Consider the following 22,329-nt stretch of genomic DNA (forward strand, 5'->3'; position numbering starts at 1 on the left):
TTGTTGCTCCCCGAGGAGACGTTATGTTCGCTCGGAGTCTGGGCCTGTCAGACCATCATTCTCCTCCCAACCCTCCCGCCCCCCCACCCCCACCCCACCCACCAGCACCCTCCTCCTATCCTTCAGTCTTCCTTCCTCTCAAGAGAGTGACAACAATCAGCCCTGTTTGTTATTACTGGTGCTAAGATCCAGCCTGGCCGCTCAATCAAACTGCCCCGCCAGCCCTTTTATTCTCAAGGAGTTTGAGGTCTTGAATACAGAATCACGTGTGTTGCGTGAATATACTGTCAGAAACTTTGCACTGCAGGTGTAAGAATATCACAAATGTTACATCCACCCCATTCAGTTTTAACTCAGTTTCTAAGCTTATGTGTCCAAACTTCATTTCCTTCCGGCACATCCAGAAGGAAAAAAACCTTGATACTTTGCAGTGACTCCCTCCTCTACTCTCCGTCTCACCTCTATCATCATCTCGTTTCATCCTCCGGAAACAAGAGGCTCATGTAAGGACAAAGGGACATTTCCTCCATCATTTCGTCACTTCCACTCCCTTGTTTATCTTGTGCAAAACAACTCCCAAATCCACCGCTAAGGCATTACAAGTATGTTATTTTTCTAGATTACCTCACGGTTTAAATGCATTTTCTATCTCCTTTTGTTTCTCTGTTGAAAAAAAAAGCCCCAAAGTGTTGTTTTGGGTAATCTTCAAATATCTCTCAGGGCTGCTTACTTCTGCACTGAGGAAGGGGAAATCAACACTCAGGAGAGAAAAATTCCTCCTCAGAAAAATTATTTCTATGTATTTTTCTACCTTGGAGCTGCTTTCACTGCTGGTGTGTAAATGCGCCTGGTTGTCTGAGTGTTTGCTTAAACGAAGCCAAAGAGTGGAGCTGGGAATTTATTGTGTGATATGTAATCAATTATTCATGATGTGTGTTTGGGAGGGAAACACCAGACATCTAACCTAAATAATAAACGTAATATAGGTATTTATTGCATTTTAAAGTAAATTTTTTTATTCAGTCATTATTTTTTATTTTTTTTTACATTTTCCAAAAGATGTTAAAACAGCTTTTAGAGATATTTGTGAACACTTTGTGGAAACTTCAAGACTCTGGGATCAGTGGGATTCTGATGGCTGACATCTGAAAACTGTCGGTGCTGTACCCACTGTCAACTTCTGTGGTAAACTACTGACATAGGCAAGTCATTTTTCAACATCCCAACTCTATCTCCTACATCCTCCGGTCGTCCTTTGGTAGGACAAAGCAGCAAACTCCAGGTCTGAAAAATGAAGCCCATGCTTAAATGACCAAAACCTCAGTTCCTCGAATGGCCCCTTGAGACCGACATTAGAAGAGAGTGAATCAACATAACACCCTGGTTAAGAGCGGACAGTTAACATGTTGTTAACGTGAACATCGGTGAGAAGTCAATCAAACACATAACAGTCAAATAAATGCGGCATAAAATTAACAAAAACAGATGCACGACAACTTCAAAGAGATGCAAATCGAAGTAAATCAAAATCACTGACCTCAGTGTCTTACCCCGTGTTTCAAAAAATGTCACGAAGAGTGAGCTAAAATTACAGACAAGCAGCTGCTAACATCAGCCTCCAGCATGGGTGGCTGTTAAAGTTAAAGTCAACCATTTTTAGCTCTCGACCCGACAGATCAGACCACCGGTCAGACCAGTGCTGACATCATCAGTTAATCATAAAACTTCACAGATTTGACCAAACAATTTACAAAAAATGTACCCTAAGGATGCACGAGTTTATTTACACGTTTTGCTTGAGCGTTCATCAGCTCTTTTATCAAACCATCAGAGGGAAATCAGTCTAAAAACGACATTTCTACTAATGGACCCTGCTGTTTTGAACAAGAAACCAAATCTATAGTGATGTAGCTCGCCCTGACCTTTGATCTCCCCGTAGATGACAGAGGGAAAAGAGTAGTTCTCTACGGGCATCGCTGATCTCAACCGAAATTTCCTTACATGACTCTGCCATCCTCTAATCCCTCATTTTCTTCCTTTCTTCTTTCATTTATTGACTAAGTTACACAACAAAATAAAAGTGGAATATATAATCAAGCAGATTTCATTAAAGCTGTCTGTTAAAGTCTGTTTTCAAATTAGTTTGCAAGATAAACTGAAGTCACCTCAAAGATTTGAAGTATTTAAAAGGTGTTATCGTTAAATTCGATTAGGTGATTAGATTGCAGTGATCCTCATGAAGAAAAAAAGAGTTGTGGTAGCAGAGCAGTACAGAATAAAAAATGAGGATAGACTAAAAAGAAAATACTGAAGAAAATTACAACAAATGGGCTTCAATTGAGAATGATGCAACTGACAAATAAAGACAAATGACGAGGGGAAAGAGGGCTAAGCCGGAAAACTACTTTTGTCTTTTCTCTGAGCCATTACTGGAAAATGCTCAGTTGGGAGGAGGCGGTTCATTTTCAAATCCTTTAAATTAAGTGTTGTAATTATCTGCTTGCGTGTGTGTGGTTGCAGAGAGCAACACGTCTGCCACAGAGGCCCATGAAAGATTAATGCTGAGTAGCCACTGGAACACTGCTGCAGCCGAAGAGAGTCTTTGTTATTTCTACAAAAAGGTAAGGAAGGGAACACCTCTGCACTTTGGATACATGCTTTTTTTTTTTTTAATGGAATACAATTACGGAGCCAGCCCGATAAACGTGAATGACTATCACTGACTGAGGGATACTAATATAAAGTATAATAGTCCCTGATCATAGATGACAACTGAGAAAATAAAGATGTAACGTTCAGTCTTTTCTCCAAGAAACCTTTGTAATTTGCTAGTCCAACCAATTTAATGTATCACAAACCATAAAATGTCACAAACATGCATTTGGCAATATTTTATATATATATTTAAACATACTTTGTAGGAGACGGGGTTGTAACTGTGGACAACATTTTTCCTTAAACATGTTTTTTCATCCTCTTCAGGGCATCACAGAAAAGCTACATTTTGTTTGTGGCCACGCTTACAAATTTAAGTACAAAATTCAATCCTGTTATTCTCTCCACCAAATCCTGAGGGGAAATATCTGGCTTGTCAGCTGCTAAATGCTCCACCGTACTCGCTAAAAAGCTAACTGTCTGCACGGTCAATATAGAGCCAGTTTTTACACTGGAATCCATTGCTTTGGCAGAAAATGTCGCTCTCAGAGCAGAGAGAGTGAACTAGAACAGTGAAATTGTGGGTGATAAAACCAAAACCAAAAGCTAAAGGACACAGAAATATTTTGTAGAGCTGTTGTGAACACAGTTGGCTCGTAATTATCTTCAATACAGGTAGACAATATTTTACATGGAATTAGTCACTTGATCAGTTGTCGATATTAAGAAAAACATTGATTGTAAGAACTTTAAAGGAGAACCAATATCTTTTAGCATTATAATCAACTTCACTTCAATCAGTTTTGTACTCTTCCTCTCTTCTTTTAGCAAAGCAAAGCAAACTCCCCACCAACGAACAGCCGTTATCTCTAAATTGTCCCACATTGTAAATCTTTAAAGACAAGAGACATAATAAATTAAACAACAACAGGGTATTTCCCTTTCTTCCACATCCGACGCCGTTTCCAGTGCAAACAGAAAAAAAAAATGAAATTCATGGCCATGACCTAAAGTGGCATGTTGTTTATACATGTTCAAGTTAAAATCTCACACTGAGGGTACTGCTTCCTGAAATTCCTCGTACCCTTTAGGGGATGACGCGGGCGGCGTGTTCCCTGCACATGCTAACGGTTACATAACAGGATGTTACGGATCCACGCGGCCTCTCTCCAGACCCTGAGGGCAACCAGCGCAAAACTTGCCTTCCTCGTCTATTTCTGCTCTCCCGTCTTCTATCCCTCGCTCTCACATTTGCACAGAAGAATAGCAGAGCAGGTAGTTTAGGGTGAGAGGGGGGAAATAATTCCTCCTCCTTTCCTTTGTCCTCCCTCTGTTCCCATCTCAGAGGGATTTTCTCAAATGTCTCTTCTTTCCCCTCTTTCTCTCCCTCTCTCTCTCTGTGGTTATTTCCCTTAGTGAAAATGGGTCACCTTTCTTTTTGTCAGGAGAATGCCGGGGTAAGTATAACCTCTGTATCCGTGTGTGTGTGTGTGTGTGTGTGTGTGTGTGTATGTGTGTGTGTGTGTGTGTGTATGCACGCATGCAAGGTTTTTACTGTCTGGGGGGGTTCCAAGCCCTGGAAAAGTCGAGCAAGGACCATTTTCTGGGTCTCATTAGGGGGAAAGTATAGTTTTTTGGGTTGGGGTTAGAGTTAGGGGAGAGTTAGGTTAAAATATGGAATGAGGCTACATTGCAGTAACATTTAAAACCACACTACTCAAAGCATTTTGTGATAAAAATGAAAGTGTGAAATTATAACATTTTTCTAGCCTGGTGCTCGGTCTTGGTGAATAAGCAGCATTAGTTTGATACTGGCTTGGTTAGCCTGTAAGTAAATCCCTATAAAGTTAGATATAATAGCTAATAGTTTACTTTTGTTTAAGATATACTTTTATCTGGGAAGCTTGAGGAAGGTTGCGATATGTAGTAAAACACATACATTCACTAAGTATAGACTCTATATGGTAGCCTATTAATGTAGATATATAGTTCACATAAACTCCTGCTATGTGGTGGACTGAAGTTAAAAATCTGAAGTTTTTAAAGCATAAATATGTATTCAAGTAGAGATGTGTGCATTTGTAAAATTGTTTCCAATGTGTTCAAACTGCTTGGTCTTTGTGTGTGGATTTGTGAATACCTCAAATTATACACGTCTGTAAATCATATAATACAAATTTGTGATCTTATTTTTGTATTTCTATGGAGAGAAATTAGACTTAATCATGAGAATAATACCCAAGTTAAAATACAATATTTGGATTCCATAGGTTCCTAGTTTTCTCCTATTGTTGTATATTCACCTTGTAAAAATTATTGTACAGTCAAAAAACAAGAAGTATAAAACTGCTTTACTTCCTCTAATATGTGATTTCTGGACCAAGACTGGATTCAAACTTTGAAGAATTCTTTTACGTCTCTGTGCACTTTGCGGTTGGTAAAGTAAGAAGCTGCTGGAATTAAGGACAGACATTATGTATGTGTGTCTCAGCAGAGCAGAATGATGTTCACGTCCTGTATAAGCAGCGTTGCGAGGGAGGACTTGGTGTATGTGTGTTCTTCCCGGTCCTGTTTTTGCATTGTTGCACCTAACAGAGACCTTGTATCTCCCCCTCGTCTCTGGCAGCGTGAACACAGGCAGCGCTGGATGGCCTTTGAAGTGAGCGCACCGATGCACTTCAAACAAGATCTCACACACTTTGCCTGGGTGCCAAGAGGGGAAGAAAAAAAAAAAAAAAAACAGCTGAAAAAGTGCTTTTCTCTGCATCCTGATAGAGTGCACTCTGATCATCTGTTCTCCCATCCGCCCCTCAAAAATCTGCCGCTCGGCTCTGACGCTTCTCTCTGTACATCAATGCCAAACAACTCTGGTGTGAGCTGTTTCACAAGCTGCGGCGTTCAAGTGCTGCCGTGACCGAGAGCTCAAAACTGTTTGATGAACAGAAGTGTACAGACATTACAAAGAGTTTCAGATGTCACAACCTCAGCCTGTCAGCCAGTGACTACAAGGGAACAAAGTGAGGGTAAAAAAAAAAAGACCATCTCGTGATTATGAGATGACAGCATGCTGTCATGTGATGCTGCTGTGTGAACACTGATCACAGTACACTCAGGTGTGCAGACGTCTTATCAGGTGCTTTATGTCATATAATAACTGGAAGGGCACTCAGAGAGCACAAACCTATGGAAAACGTCAAAAATCTCCCCAGACTTCGCTGGGTTTTTGGATGAATTTAAAGAATATGTTAAGACTCTCTAACTTATAAACACAACAAAAAGAGTAAGAAGCAACTGTATGATTAACTTCTTGAAGAGGAATAATGTGCTTTGTTTTTTTCTCATCATAATTTTACATTAATGGAGTTTATCTATCCCAGTATTATTAGCTTTATTTTTTATTTTTTGTAAATAACAAATATAGATTATTTATTTTAATTACGCATTTAAATTCACATTTTAGTTTTTTTGTATGGTATTATATTGAGTACTTGTCTGCATTGTTTGTACTTTTGAAATTTGTTAAATAAAGTTTAAAAACAGAACAAAACAAAGCACAAACCTCACTGAGGCCAAAAACCAGTCACAAGCAAAAATGCCTTATATGCCTTAAATGACCCGTACAGGATTTTAAAATGTATCGCGAAGATGTCCCATCGCATGATGTCAACGAGAGTGAAAAACAATTTGTGTGTCTGCTCCACAATTCAGATCCACTCCACAAAATGTGTTGTGTTGTTTCTTGGCCCAAAGTATATAGTGGAAACACTGCAGCTTCTTCTGTTTAGTTTCATCTCTAGAAGAAGAGAAGACAGCCTTAATACTCTGAGAAATAAAGTTCCACCTTTTTGATTTGAACTGGTTTGATAAGGATGGCAATAAAAACTAAAACTGCACTTCACTTTTTGATGTCCTACTTGATAACATTTTTAAATGATCACTAATATTTTTATTTTTTATTTTTTTATACTACACAACAAAAAAATCTGGCACCTGCACATCTCTGAACTAACACATAAACCATATATCCATCTGTATTTTGATTTATTGTATAACTGCTCATTTATGGGGAACGAAGCCTCTGACAAGTTGTATTATTGGTTGACAATGAACAAAGCGCATGCTTATATTTATATATCAAATACTTCTGCTTGGTTTAAATTTTACAAGATGACTTTTTGCAGCTGTGGGGACCAGCGGTGAGTAACAATCTGTTACTGTGAAGATTTCTGCTCTAATATCAGAATGAGTGCATGTCGAAGTCTGTTCTGTTTTCTTTAAACTTCCAAAGGCTACATTAGGTAGTGTGTAAGAGGCTCTAACATGTCAAGACTCATATTCAACCACACAGACAGACTTGAAAAGCGTTCATAACCACATGAGCCTCTGGACATCTATCTGTGTTAAGTCTATTTGAACTGAACTGTAGTAACAGAAGCATTTAAGATGCCCATGTCGCTCTCACACACTGTGTTTAATCAACTAAGTACAAGTAAATACAAACTCAGCAGTGGGGAGGCAGTTTTTCAACAGCAGACTGTAGAGAAATCACAGACCAGGTTTTCAAAGGCTGAACGTACCGAAGTGTAGAGGTAGCCCTCGCTGTTCATGGCAACGTAGAGCCCCGTCTTGGTGCTCTGGATGGCCACTATCCGGAGCCCCACAGGAATCAAGTTGAACTGCACTGCAAGACACAGAGAGGGAGGAGTGATGTTAGAGCAATCGTTCTTTGTCTTAAACACAGGCAGCGCTTCCTCATGGCGTTAAAAAGAGAACTGCTTTCCAGCTGTCTGCTTTTTCATCCTACCTGTTGTGCAGTATATATGTCAAAGGCGGGAATGGGAGGTGTTTGAAAAAGGAAGAGGAAATGGAAGTGAGGGATTATGAGAGGGATGTTTAGGAGGAATAAATGCTGGTTTCTGGAACACCAGAGGTCACACCAACTGGCGAGAGACAGGAGGGAGAATACCCCGGCTGGAGCGAGAGAGCTTTAAGAATACAGTACATTAGAGAGTGACATCCTCTGAGCCTGCTTTGAATTCATTTCCTGCGTCTTGACACAGTAAACAGCACTTTGTAATGCAGTTGGTTGAATCCCCTCTTGTGGAACCTTGGATTTCTTATGTGCATTGCTCTCCATATCAACTATCCTCCACCTGGCTACAGGAGCAGCGCTCACACCGGCTGTGTACATACACTATACAGGTTTTGGAGAACTGGTGTAAAATGTAGGATTTATGTACGCGCACACGCTCTGCTGAGATATTTATTCCTCTCTGATCTCTTGAGTGTGTGCCATCTGACACGATGCCTTGCAGAATTTGACATGGTAAGCTGAGTGATACTGACAATACGGCCTCTGGCTGCCAGCTGCTCTGTGGTCGCAAAGTCATGATGACCAAACACTACCGAGATGATTCAAGTCCCTGAAGCACTTGGACAAGATTAAACACATGGATAGAAAATATAACTTAAACTGGCCTCAATCAATAGTTAAAAAAAAATTTTTTTTCCTTTTTTGTTCGATCAGAAGAATGACGACACTCTAATAACTGTATTATGATTATGAAGTTACAATTAACTTAGCTTAGTTTTAAGACCAGAAACAGGAGAGCAGCCAGCCTGGCTCACCAGGAGTCACGTGCTCCTCGTTTTCTAGGCTGAAGGCAGCGCTGCCAGATTGGACTGACAAAAAGAAGCCCGATCAGAGACCAGAAACTACTCTGTTGTCACCGAGCTATAACATAATAAAGGACAAGAACATATTTTCAATTTAATAAACTGAACTTATATTTAGTTTTATTGGTCACAAAATACCCCAAATTACCACCTCCTGCCAAAATCAATGTTTACCCACACAGTTAAAGACAGAAAACCGTTCAGTGTGGTAACACGAGCTGGAAGCTGTGATTCTCGCCTCGATGTCTGTCTGACGTGAGGATGATAAGACTCCAGGAGGTCACTGCACCTGGTGAGGAATGTTTGGCATGTAACTTTGTAAAACGCTGGGATTGGAATAAGGATTGACCAAACGAGACAAAACCTGTTAATATGTGATCTTTGGAGATGCTGCAAGGTGGATTCATTTAGCCCTGGACAGAGCCCAGCTAGCTCTGTCCCCTGTTTACAGGCTTCTGTAAACAGTCTGTAACTTCATATTTAGTGTATTGGAGCGATAGAAAACTTTTCATCTAGTTCTGAGCAAGAGGACGACTCAATAAACCCCCTGAGGTTTGTTTATAATAATTCAAGCGACTGTCTACTTACTAACCTCTTCTGGAGCGTTTAATCATGAGATGTGGTTAAAACCTTTGGGAAAAGGTTAGTAAGAGTGGGCCTTGATTTGCTTTTTGGTCAAACTATATTTTTGGGAAAATACAAAAGTGAGCAGGAGTGCATTCAACACTGATAGATGTACCCGTGTCCGTATTTCTACTTTAATAGCTACATATAAGAGTAGCCTCGTAGCTTCCCATCAACTTGCTAGAAGAGAAAAAAAAACTTAAATACCAGATATTATTATTTCCTCTGATGAGCAATGACCACCATTGATGATTATTTCAATTTAAAAGTGAATATTCTGCTTGTGTGACATTTTTTGCAATGACTGCAACATTATTATTACAGACAGTAACAGATATCTAAATAGGTAACTGCTTAATTGACAAGGCAATAGATAACGTTTCAGGTAACTGATACTACTGTACATTGTTTGCTAAACAGCCTTTAACTACGTACGTTCACTTAAAGTGCTTGTTTTTCCCAGTGACAGGTTTGGATTATTAAGTTACTGACATCATGAGGTAACGACTACATACAGAGAGACCTTTTTTTTGTTGCACTAGAAACAGTTGTTTCATCGCTTTATTCAAAGCCAGCAGACTTCAACGAGTTCAAATTACTGGTTTTTTTTTTGTTTTTTTTAAATGGAGTCTGGTGGCTTTTAACAGAGCGATACTACAGCTGTTTCTGATTAAACAAAAAGGTCTAACATCCTTTCTATAATGTTGTCAGACGCCGATAATTACCCTCTGAACGTGTCTAACGTGTCTAATAGCGGACTTTTAGCGGGTGAGTCTATAAAGTGTACATTGTACAGTGGTACCATTTCCCTGAAGTGTCTGCTTTTATTACCTTATATACACAGAGCTGTTACCTGTTCAGGTAGCTGTTACTTACTGTCTAAACGAAGACGCCGGTGTCCGGCTGCCAGTCGCCTTTCTCTGCTAATTAGGGGCTGTGATCCCCTGGGGGGGGGGGGGGGGGGGGGGGGGTCACACAATTAGGTTTTCTTTAACAGGAGACAAATCCATTGAAAAGGGCCATAAAAGGAGAACATATTTTCGACTGTATATTGGGAGAGGGGATGCAGATTGGTATTTTCTAAAGAGGCCGTGGCCAGTCACAGTAACAGTAACCGCCCATAAGGGACGCTGCAAGGCGTGAAGCGAGCGCACCTGAAAGGAGGCAGTGATGATGTCATTGGTTAAACGTCATACCTGGCATTGTGTTGGTTGGGGATTTTTGGCACGGTTATTTCACAAAAATCCGAGAGCGCAAGCAGAGATCTGAGAGCAGAAGTTTTGCGAGCACACTGAAGCAGTCTGAGAACGAGGAGGACAGTTAAACTGGAGCAGAGGACATCTGAGAGCGGGTGTACAGTTTTTAAAAGAGATCAGAGCAAATCCGTGAGCGAGTAGCGACTATTTGAGTCCGAGGGGAGACTTCTGAGAGAGAATATTACAATAATCGATTGTGAAAACAAGAAATCCTGCTCTCAAATTGAGAGGCTGCTCTTCACATATGGCTGTGATATTCTCCCATACATTATGAAGTGAGAGCGTGGTTGTCAAAGTGAGTGATTTCTTAAACAAATGAACAATTAAGTCTTGGGAGCATGTTGGAGATTCATGGACCACATTAGACAAATCAATTTCAAATCAAAACTTGTGCCAACATAATGGATGGAAGTTAAGTCATCAGATGGTGTCACAAAGTCAATCCCGGCCGTGATTAAAAGCAAAAACACTAACAACTTATCGGTAGTATTTCGGATAATTTAGTTTTTAAGCATTTCATCTTCGTAAGGCAGCAACGTTGAAAGAACAAAACTTTGTCTTTTTCTGGCAACATTTCATTTCTTCCTCTTTTGGTTGAATGAAACTTCCAAACATCAAATCTACTTTAACGTACTGTAGAAAGTTGTATACTTTAGTTCATACTATGAACGTGAGTGTCCTCAGGTTTTACTGTCATCTCATATTCAACAGGAATAAACAGTACGGAGGGCGACGTGTGTCCACTTTGAAAGTGCGAATACGGGTGATGAAAACTGCACATACAACTCTCCCTCTCCCCCCCCGCCCTCTCTCTCTCCCTCTCTCTCTCCCTCACCCTATCTTCAGGGCCCTGTTTCTATTTGCTTGATCGATCCCTGCATCTCAAACAGTCGGTTTCGCAAATGAACAAAGTGTCACCAAAGAGCACGGTCGGGATGACAAATAGAGCAGGACACACACACACACACACACACACACACACACACACACACACACACACACACACACACACACACACACACACACACACACACACACATCACCTCCCTCCTTCTTGCCGTCCTCTCTCCCTGCTTCTCTTGCTTCTCGCTCTCTTACATACATTAGTAGTCTCGCTGTGGTGTCGACGACCCCACATAACCTGCTGCACCTTGAAATACACATGGAAAGAAAACCACCACCACACGAAGCAGAACTGCACTGTCCTCAGTGCTAAAAGGAGAAATGAAGAGAGCATTAGTGTGTGAGAGCTATTCTTCATGCATTATGAGTTAAGATAATGCCGACTGCGCAGTCTAAAACCAAAAATACAAGAGCTAAAGTGTGAGGAAAGGAAGGAAATGCGTTGTCTCTTTTGAAGCTGCAGCCAATGAGCATGTCTGCCGAACTAGCTCAGAAGCTACTGTAGAACTCGTCGTTCTGTTTGAGCCACTGCATGTCTTGGGGTTTACAGCTAACATTTAACCCTCGTGTTGTCCTTGGGTCAAAATGACCCGCAGCTGTGTTCAACCAAGTTCTATTTTATTTCTATATTTTTATATTCTTTTGGGATCATTGGTCATCATTCTTTAAATAAACCCTCACAGCCTCCTTGTCACCAATGATCCCAAAAAAATATGAAAATAAAATAGAAATTGGTTGAACACAGCTGCGGGTCATTTTGACCCAAGGACAACACGAGGGTTAAAAAGGCCCCATTAACTACAACATAATCACTGGGTGTTCTCCGCGGCTGGGTGGAGGACTGTCTGCAATGTCAGGGTAACATTAACAACTTTGTCCTGCGGTGTTGGATTTGGGGAAGTTAACACTCAAGCTACCGATGTAAAGTTTGTCGTCTGTGATATGAGGGTGGATCAAAAAGTTCGGAGACCGCTGCCTGCAAACACAATGCAACATCCAGATGTGCAGGGAGCAGGACGGAGATAAAAACCTTCATGGGTAAGTATTCCAAGTCGTGTCACTTGATCAACATCAGCACATGCGTTACACATGTTTTTGTGACCATCGGTACGTAGGCTTTTGTGATGTCAAGATGGACTTGAGAAGAGAGCGCACATAAAATCTTGTATGAAACTCATAAAAATTGACAACAGAAGTGCTTCAGAAACTCTACTGCAATGACGCAACGAGCCAGGTGAGGTGTTCTGAGTGACATTCAAGAGTGGCAGAACGTTGCCGTCCAAGACTGAAGAAGGTGCATCAAATGAGGACCGCAACCTACTGGGTTTTGTTTGACCTTCGTGAAGGTGCACCGTGAATTTGTCCCTCAGGGTCAGACTGTCAACGGCGAGTTCGACTGTGACGTTCTGAGGGAAAACGTTCGGAGGAGACAACCTTGGTTCTCCCACATGACGACGACAGTGCGTTAAATACCCGTGAGTTTCTTGGCCACAACAACTCCATGGCAGCTCCCCACAACTCTTACTCAACAGTTTTGGATCCCAAGGACTCCCAAAAAAAATGGTCACAAAATTTGATGTGTGCTCTCTGCTACATTCATGAACAAGGAGAGCAGTCTCTGAACTTTATGATGGCCCTTATAGCTTTATGGCTCCTTTTTTCTTTGGTAACAAATACATTGAACCTCTAACTGAGTATGCAACCTAAGCAGCCATTCAAGATTAGAAAAAAATAACAGCGGGATTTTACATTATTCTTCATCATGCTTTAGACACAAGGACTCATTAGCATTACAAGAAAATGCTGTTGTTCATGTCCATTTCCACCACATTCACTATTCAACATTCTACATTCAAGCACCCATATTGTTTTGAAAGTAATTCAAGATTGTGAGTGGTAAACATGCCCCTGATGTCATTGTAAACTGAAATCTTGACAGGTGTAGCAGCAGCATGGCAGTACCCAGCAAACGGCCAATTACTTTCTACTTGTATCGGTGTTTTGTGTTCCCTTCTTTCTGCATTTATTTCTTCCTAAAGAAAGATTTTTTTTTCCCCCATCGAAAAGAGCTTTGCTTATCACATGGATGACACATCTAACTGTATGCATGGATAATGGAGTCATCCCATTTCTTTTCTCTTCTTCCTCTCTCTCTCCGTCCTTTTATTTGAATCACTTTTTCGCCCAGCAGCACAGAGGAGACTGCTAGATTAATCAAAAGTCTTTTGAGGGAGGGAATTGAAAGGGAGGGTGTTGCCAAATCAATCCCACAAGTCAATTTGAGGCTTGAAATTATCTACACAACAAATAAACAAGGAGAAAGTGGAGACGCGACGAGGGAAGGGAGGGGCGGCGGAGCGTGGGGAAAGCGGTGGCAGGGCACGGAGTTAAGCTGTGCAGAGGGCATCTGCAGGCCTGCACACTGCGCTGCTGTATTATGCAGCACAGTTGGTCTCTGCTGGAATGAGAAGAGGATTATAGTCATCTGTGAGAAGTTGCACGGAGTTTAACTTCTGGACAGACACCGGCTCTTCTCTATTCTGGTTCCTGTGTAACTGAAGCTGATTGAATCCGATTGTTGCTACGGCATCTAAACTGAACTGATTCCAACATATTTTTCAGTCATGTTAAATAAGCTAAAACATTTTTTTTTTTTTTTTTTTAAATCACTTTGATTGGGCTCATTGAGGTGATGTTCTCGTTATTTTAAAAGTGCTCTCATGACCTCTAATGGCAACCTGTCGCTATGTCACTCATCGGTTTGTGAACTGCTGTGTTTGAGCATCCAGTCTGGCATTTTTGCTTCGTCATCTTGTTTGGAGTAAGAAGTGACCATCCTTGCGTTCTAATACACAAACTACCATACTATTAAGTATGCCAGAGAAAAACTTATAGTGTGACCCAATACATGTGAAATGCAGTACGCCGAAAGTTGCTGGCGCTAATGCTCCGCCCACAAAAAGAAGAAGGAAAAGAAAGAAGTAGAATAGGCATTAAAAGGAAGCATACCCTTCCAAATTTGGATCTTTTTGCTTCAAATGCCACTCTATGGATTGCGAGGTATTTGAACAAAAAGGTCAAAGTTCAAGGCGCATTTTTATGATAAAAGTATTTCTGTCACAATTGTACACATACTACGTGCAACGGTACATACTTTTTAAAGGTAGCTGCAGTACGTACTAAAACTAAAAACAAATAGTGTGCGATTCGGAACGCAGGGTTACTATGTCCCAATATGTAGTGTGTGAAATGCAGTATGCCAAAAGTACCAGGATGCCCCACTACATCCGGTTGTATTTTACATTATGCAGGTCAGCATGCTACTCTAGCTGTTCTGATCCACAAACCTGTGCACAGCCGAAGATACGCCATATCAACTGAGCCGCCGAGAGAGTTGGTGGCACTAATGCTCCACCCGGTTGCAATTTTCAAAAGGAAGAAGAAGAAGAAGAAAAAGAGGCATTAAAAAGAAGTCTAATGTTAAGTGTACCACTCATTACAAAACGCATCTTTTTTCTTTTTAGTTCCAATGTCACTACATATCTAAATGGATATGACTAAGAGGGTCATTCAAGGTGCATTTTTATAATGAAGAAGTATGTCCTACATACGCCGCATACGCATACTACCAACAGTACATACTTTGTAAGGGTCACTGCAGTACATACCGAGAGGAAAAAGAAAACTTGTGTGATTCATAACGCAGCTCATTTTTGGAGCCCAGGAGGCTCGAGTGAGGGATTCTGATTGAGAACCTGAAAACATTAAGACTGCCCACCTATACTGGAAACCTGACTGCACCTAAGCCTGTCAATCAAACCGGGCATGCCCCCAAACATACCACTCTTAAAAACCTAATTATCTAATTGATTATGTAATTATTTTCTCTGATCGAAAAGAGGGATTCTAGCGAATGACACCACAATGACTTGCGGAAAAAACTTTGTATTGCATGAGAGAAGTTGACATTTCATGAGTTGGAGTCTACTGGAGCCTGAAGTTTTATGGAGCCAGTGGTTCTCGGTTGTATTGAATTTTAAGGCACTTCCACATTATCCTCAAACTTCAAACCCAGAATCTACTTCCATTTTCATATACAGTCTATGATTTAATATTAATAACATGTACTTCTTCTCTCTGAGAAATCATCCAGCACACTTGTGAGACCTTAAAATAAAGTCGACACTAGACATCCCACTGCACCGGGATCATTAAAATGACACTTGAACTAATAAAGATGCAGAAAACAGTTGATTTACATCGGCAACCTCTCTCCATTCACACGTCATCATTTGTGTTGTAAAGAAATGAGCATTAAAGGCTTGATAGTAGATTAAATGACTTGTAGCCGAGCGTCACGCCTGATTTCCCTCGTGGTCGATGACTCTGATGACGAGACATCTGCCTTCACTCTCCTGTTATTTAACTTCTATCTCTTCCCTCAGGCCTTCCTCTCCATAACTGATTTCTGTCTTCCCTTCTCTTCCATCTGTCTTTCCCTTTCGTCTGCTCTCCTCTCTTTCCTCCAGTGTCTTTTCACCCCCCTTGTCATGAATTAACATCCTTTTTCTTATCTCACTTTGTTTTTTTGGTACGTCTCTCCATTTTTCTTCCTTATTTGTTCCCTCTCAGTTCCCCTGTTGCCTGCTGTCATTCTCTCCGTCCTGTGAAACCAATACTTTGCCATCCCATTCATCTTTGTCCTATTTTACCCTGCAGCCTCCTCTGTCTGTCTTGTCTCTTCATCACTCTCTCTTCTCTTCTCACTTCTCCTCGTTTGGTATTCTTCATGCTCTTCTTCTCATCCTGGCGAGCGCCGCTCTGCTCGTCTTTTTACCTTTTTCCTTATCTGGCAGACGTAGCTTTTTGCTTTCGATGTTCATCGATGTTTATTTCTTTGCTCCTCGAATGCCACAGCTCTCCCACAGAGCTAAGTTACCCTCGTCTGCCTTTCAAGTCTTTGAGGCTTTTTTTTTTTTTCTTTTGCCCTCTGCGAAGGAGCATTATCAAGCACTGGGGAAAGTTAGACAGAGAAAAAGAGCAGACTTCCTCCCGAGCAGAGAGAGATAAGTTAAATTTCCCTCCAACAGAAGGAGATGGTAATTACAGTGGATAAAAGTCAGGGAATCAAGTCTCTCGTTATGGCTTTCGAATGTACACACTGAGAGTCAATAGCTTTCATCTCGCGTCGTCTCTTTCCTCTTTTTTTTTTCTCTTTGTCCATCAAACTGTCTGTCTTTCTGTCTCATTCTGGGATTTTTGCTTTCTTCTTCCACAGAGAGAATTAAAATCCAGCAGCAGTCACTCCGCCATCCCTCATCAGTAACTCAATGAATTCATTCTCTCCCTTCCTGCTTTTGTATGATTTTTAATCTTCCTTCAGCTCTTTTGAGACCTGAGAGCCTTGTTCTCTCGCCTGTCTCGCTGTTTGTGCTGATAACCCCTGTTATTTGACACATTCAATAATGACATGTTGGCAGACAGTCACATGCTATGACATGAAACCTGTCCTCTCAAACATCTGAAAGAAAGCTTTGGGAGTTTCTGTTGTTGCATCTGTTCTTTTCACTGCTTTAAAATAACCTCAGAAAAAGGAGATGTGACTTATTTCAATGCACCAATCAGAGCTTAGCAACGCTTGAATCAAAGTGTAACCAGTGTTAGTTGCTTATATTTTGAAAGCAGTGTCAATAAAATATGATCAAACCACAGAAACACACACACTTGATGAAGCAGATTATTGGATTTTATAATTTTTTTTTTAACTCTTTATAAATGAATAAAACCAAGGATGTTATCAACGCTGGTCTAAAAAGTTGTGTTTCACTGCCCTGTTGTGGTGGAAAATTTCAAGCCTGTTTCACCTCGACTTTACAGTGTGTACACAATGCTCCTGTAACCACATGCAAAAGTCCTAACATCACAGAGTCCTGGAGTCCACCTGTACATCACTGCAGCCAGAGAACTTACACTGCTGGAAGTCAGTTAACTTTGATTGTTGATCATTTTGTCTTGATTATTTCATGTAAAGAAATATCAGAAATTTAACGCTTAAGGATTTCATGGGTTTAAATCCCTAATTATCGGACAAACATTTTTAGTAGTAGTATAAATAAATAAATGCAGAAATAGTTAAAAACAGAAATAAATCAAAGATAAATACATTTTGGTAATGAAAAAGAACTGAGCTAAATTATTGTCTTGAATTTGTTTGCATACATCAACTATTATTTAGGCTATTTTTTTGTATTTCTCTCCCTGTATGTTAATAAGAAAGAAGCCCTAACCTCACTCACAAAAAAAATACAAATTATTATTTCAACATGGAGTAATTCTCCCACTAGATTTAATGGGAACTTGGACGTGACTGTGTTCACAGAGGGTCACTAAGTCACTACTGTCAGTCTTTGTCCTTGTATGTCTTGTTCCAGTGGTCTCCTTCTCATCGGCATGTCCTGGTCTCCCAAAATCCTCGTTCATCTGAGTCAGTGTGGCTTTGGTTCAATTTCTCTCCCTCATCTTCTGAGGTGGGCTAGTGTAGCATGAGGAGTCTCAGCATGAGGAGTCATACTGGATGTCCGTCTACTTATGAGGAGCTGTGGCCCCCGAATTGGGAGAGTAGCTCCCACATCCAGAGCAGTTTAAGGGACAGCAGAACAAGATACTGCGCAGAACCCTCAAAGTCTCAGGTCTCTGGTAGAGAACCTGAAAAATGTGACTGATCTGGTTGTACATTTTCTTCTTTTTAAGAGGTCAAAAGGTATAATTATGATTAGTTTACATACTTAGCAGCTTTATGTTAAATATTATACACTACTTCAGTCCAAACTACAGGACAGATAGAACATTTTATAGTGACATTAACGGCCTCTAAAGGATGGATGCCGATGACTTTGCCATGTCTTTACAACTGGAGGTGATGCTGATATCCAAAGCATATGTTAACTCTGGTGATCCCCTGATTGTCCATCGTGCATTAAATGCAAAATTTACTTTGGTCATCTATCAAATAAAGTTTGGTTTTCCTTACAGTAGGGTACATCATCATGAAAATAAAAGCACACGCTTCAACTGAGTATCTTTAAGTGGCTCCAGTCACATTTAGTCTTTATACTGAAATCAATAGAAACATATGGAAGTTTGGAAACTGTATTAAAATCTTCAAACTCCACAGTACTTGCAAAAATAGCTGTGATTCATAATTAAGTGGCTAAGGCATGCAAAAACACCATAATTGTCCTTTAACAGCACCTTCTTTCCCAGTAAATACATAATAAATCGCAACCCGCTCTCCATACTCCTCTTCCCTCCCTTCATTTCTCTTCCAGCTTTATTACATAACAGCCTGGAAGAGCCAAGAACAGGGAAGGAGAGAGGAGGGGGAGGAGCAGGGCGGGAGGAGGGGGGTGGCAGCTCATCTGACCTCCCGCCAGAGGGGGGAGACACAGTGATTGAAGAGACATCAGCTGCATGCCAGCTGCTCCTCCTGCTACCCATCCCTCCCTCCCCTCTCTTCCTCTCTCCTCGTCATCCTCACGTTTTCCCCCTCCCATCTCTCTCTCTTGTCCTCTCTCTTCGCCTGCCAACACGTCTTGTATCGTTGGCGGCTCACTTTGCCCTGGCATGGCCTCCTTCTCTATCTCCCCTCCTCTCTGATCCGCTTATTCTTTGTTTCCATCTCTTTCTCACTTTTGGTTTAAAATGCAGTCACTTGCAGCTTTGTGACAACTTTCTCTATCACCTAGTTAAAGAAGCCCGGAGGGAACTTAGTAAAAAAGAAGTGATAAAACTATTCCAAGGCCATACAGAAGCTCCTCTTGTCACTTTTTGTTCCATTACATCCCCTCAGGGCTTCTGTACCTCCTTCCAACTTTTTTTTCCTTCTACCTGGCTTTCCCTTTAAAGCCCTGCCTTCCTGACACAGTTTGGTTGAGGTTAAGGCAGCTGCTGTAAAGCCACGTATCCCTGCAAGAGAGGGGGCAAGAGAGAGCCGGCGTCCCTGAGGGGCCACGCTCCCTTCCTGCCCCTCGGAGGTCGTTAGTTCAGTGTCATCGTAGCAGGTCACAGGTGGAACTCTTTTTTATTGTGCAGATCAGTCGATCAGTACCACAGCTAGCTGTGAGGCGAGGACCTCAGATGTGAGCCGTACTGTCACTCTCTTAATTATTTATCCCATTTGCTGCTGATTTGGCCCTTTTTTTTCTCGGTGTTCTTGGCGTTCACAGCAGTGGGCTGCATAATTACTGCACTGGGCGGAAGCTGGAGATGAAGGGAAAGTGGAAGGTGACCCCAATTACATATAGGTTTCATGGATCACATTTTTATCTTGTCTCACATGTAGAACAAATCAGAATTAGAAAATTTAACTGAGTGGATTTGTATGTAAACTGTCCCTTAATCCATTTCTGAAGCCCAAAGATAAAAAAAAAAAAAAAAAAAAAAACATCTCCTTTTGGCAGATATTAGCTTTAAAATGTTCAATCACTCTGACAAAAATAAATTAGATGTTCAGTGAGAAGGTAAAAGTTCAATTTAGCTTAACTTCTGCGGCAAAACTGGTTAATAACCTAGACAGCATATAAAAATGGAAGTGGTCTTCAGGTCTGAAAAGTGAAACCAACGCACAAGTGCCTCAAAGTGCAAGGGCACCATCGACTCCCATTCAAAAAGCCCCAACTTCTTTCATTAAGTAAAGGCAAATATATTTTTTTCCACAAGTCATTTTAGTGTTGTTAGCTAAATTCCCTCCTCCAGATCAGTGGTTCTAGTGGTCCTTCTTAAAATAAATAATTACAATAATTTGTGTTTGGTGTGAAAGCCCTGTCAGAAACGGGACAGAAAGTTGTGACATTATACTAAATGGACAGAAACATTTCTGTGGGCAAAGGAGGACATTCCAAAATGGATGTAGTGGATGTGTTTGTTGTTATCTCCCAGTTTTAAGTAATAAAATACACTGTTGGACCAAATCATCATATTCAAAAGTCATCCTCATTACATTGGATTGAAATGTCTGCGTACAACAGCTACCTGCTTGTGATAATAGGAGCTAATCAGCACAAAACATCACTGAGCTTGGGAAATGAAGGAACTCAGTCCAGCCGTCACCAAGCAGGAGAGCTGCTTACATCGACTTAAAAGGCACTTTGATCGAAACTTAAACAAAAAGACAGTGTCTCACTTTCTATTTTTCTATTTGAACCGTCTCTCTAGAACATGGATCGTTTTTCAGAGACTGGAGTAGTATAAAGACGATGGTCCATAACTGTCTGGCAATCTGTTGTTAGTATGTCCTTCTACGAATGTCCCTTCTCCTGGTGTGCCTGCATTACTGTACCAAGTCATCATACCAGTCAAACTCAGTAATGGATCAACACTATCAACTGAAGCAGTCCACACACACACACACACACACACACACACACACACACACACACACACACACACACACACACACACACACACACACACACACACATCAGCTTTCATCTTCAGGAATTAGCTTTGAGAGTACAATGTTGCCATAACTAGGTAAAACGATGTCTAAAACGATGAGAATAAGAGCCATCAAGTTTTAATAGGTCTGAATTATCCTCATTAGGATCACATATCAGGGAGAACATGAAAACATAGATGAGTGTTAATGACTACCCAAAGGCCTCAGACCTCCAGGGGGCCCAGAAAGTTTCCCTGTGATAATTTGATTAATGGTAACTTTTAGAAACACCATAAAAGCACCACCTAAGCATAATATTAACTGACATAAGGGTCTTTCCTGAGGGACCTGGAGAAACGGTGTTAAAGAGACAGGCGAGTGTCAAAATCTTGTTTTAAGACCTTTGTTTGAGCTGATATATTGCTGATACGGTGCACATTCATAAATCAAATTACCGCACGCCAAAGGAGCCAGGAGTAATGGGTAGATTGAAGAGAAAGGGGAGAAAGAGGAGGGTTAAAAAGAGCCAAATGTCCCCATGCAGTTGAAGGTGGTCAGTGAAGTTGTTGACAATATCTTGAACCACTTGGTAGAAGCAGTTTATATAATGTATGACCCTCCGTGGCTTAAAAAATAAGAAATAAATAAGAAATGTAGCGGGGAATTGAAGCTGCGATTGAAATGGAGTGAAACTGAAAGCTGTCTGGCTGCAGGTCAGTTTGTATTGGAAGGTAAAAGTCTGTGCAGCCAGGGAGACCACTGGAGATACATCTGCTTGTACAGCACACACACTCTCATGAACATATAACACGGTGAGTCACAGTATATGCCCACACGACACTTTCTGCCCTTTTTGATATTCTGTGTAGACGACTGTGCTTCTGACCCATAATCACTTCTAACGATGTCAATCACTCAACAATTCCTGTCTGAATGAATAAATAATCAGGCTCACACAGAAAGTGCACAATTTATGAGTTTTCGGGGACTTACCTGTCAACCCTCCCGGCACACTGTAGCCTGAGAATGCTAAGTGCTAAAGGACAGCTTTAAACCGGAACCTGGGATTGATGGAATTACAGTTGTTATAAAAGGAAACCCACAGACCCACGCAAACACTTTGCGGGGTGACCTTCGCTGGCTGATGTTTAATGCCCCGACGCACCGGGAGCAGCTGTTACGCAACAGCAGTCTTTACATCCGTCTGGAAATGAGCCCCGTTCGCCTTCGCATGTGCCCTGCAGTTACATGCGATGAATAATTCAGATTGGACATGAGAACGTTTAAAGTTAAGCGCGCGGCGATGTTTGCCTCGGCGTAGGTGTGCCTTATATAAGCAGGTCTGATCAGTCACTGTGGAGCTTTCTGGAGAAACAGCTGGGGCTGGGCCATTCATAACCCTCGTGCCACACCAGCTCTCTCTCCTGGCATTTTTGTTTTTCCTCTTGAGTGAAAGGAGAGATTGTCTTAAACTGTTTTACTCATCCAAATCTAAATGGACCATTTGCTGCTATAAATTTGCGACCAGCAGACCTAATCCTGCCCGTGTTTAAGTTACATATTGCTGTTCTAAGGCCAAGGGAAAACCTCACAATAAACACCTCAAGGTTAGATCCAGGTTATTCCATCGAGCTGCCACGTATTCGGATATCTTAATAAAACGCTGAAATACAAAGTTTACACAGGGAGCCACAACTGAGAGTCAAAATGTGATTTTTTTTTTTTTTTTTTTTTTTTTTTTTTTTTTTTTCCGTCTCCCTGTAGATTATAAATCCAAAA

General features: G+C 41.1%; 1 protein-coding gene across 1 annotated transcript in view; it reads right to left on the reverse strand.

The window, feature by feature from the left end:
* Nucleotides 1-22,329, reverse strand: part of fgf11a (fibroblast growth factor 11a) — a 96,021-nt gene that overhangs the window by 20,923 nt on the left and 52,769 nt on the right. Inside the window, exon 4 of the mRNA XM_069159183.1 lies at nucleotides 7,233-7,336. Coding sequence (XP_069015284.1) covers nucleotides 7,233-7,336 — 104 coding nt within the window. The remainder of the gene's footprint in view (nucleotides 1-7,232; nucleotides 7,337-22,329) is intronic.

The sequence above is a fragment of the Embiotoca jacksoni genome, unplaced genomic scaffold (genome assembly GCF_022577435.1).
Source record: "Embiotoca jacksoni isolate LCO1_2020_lvr unplaced genomic scaffold, fEmbJac1.0.p SCAF_24, whole genome shotgun sequence".
NCBI classification, from domain to species: Eukaryota; Metazoa; Chordata; class Actinopteri; family Embiotocidae; genus Embiotoca; species Embiotoca jacksoni.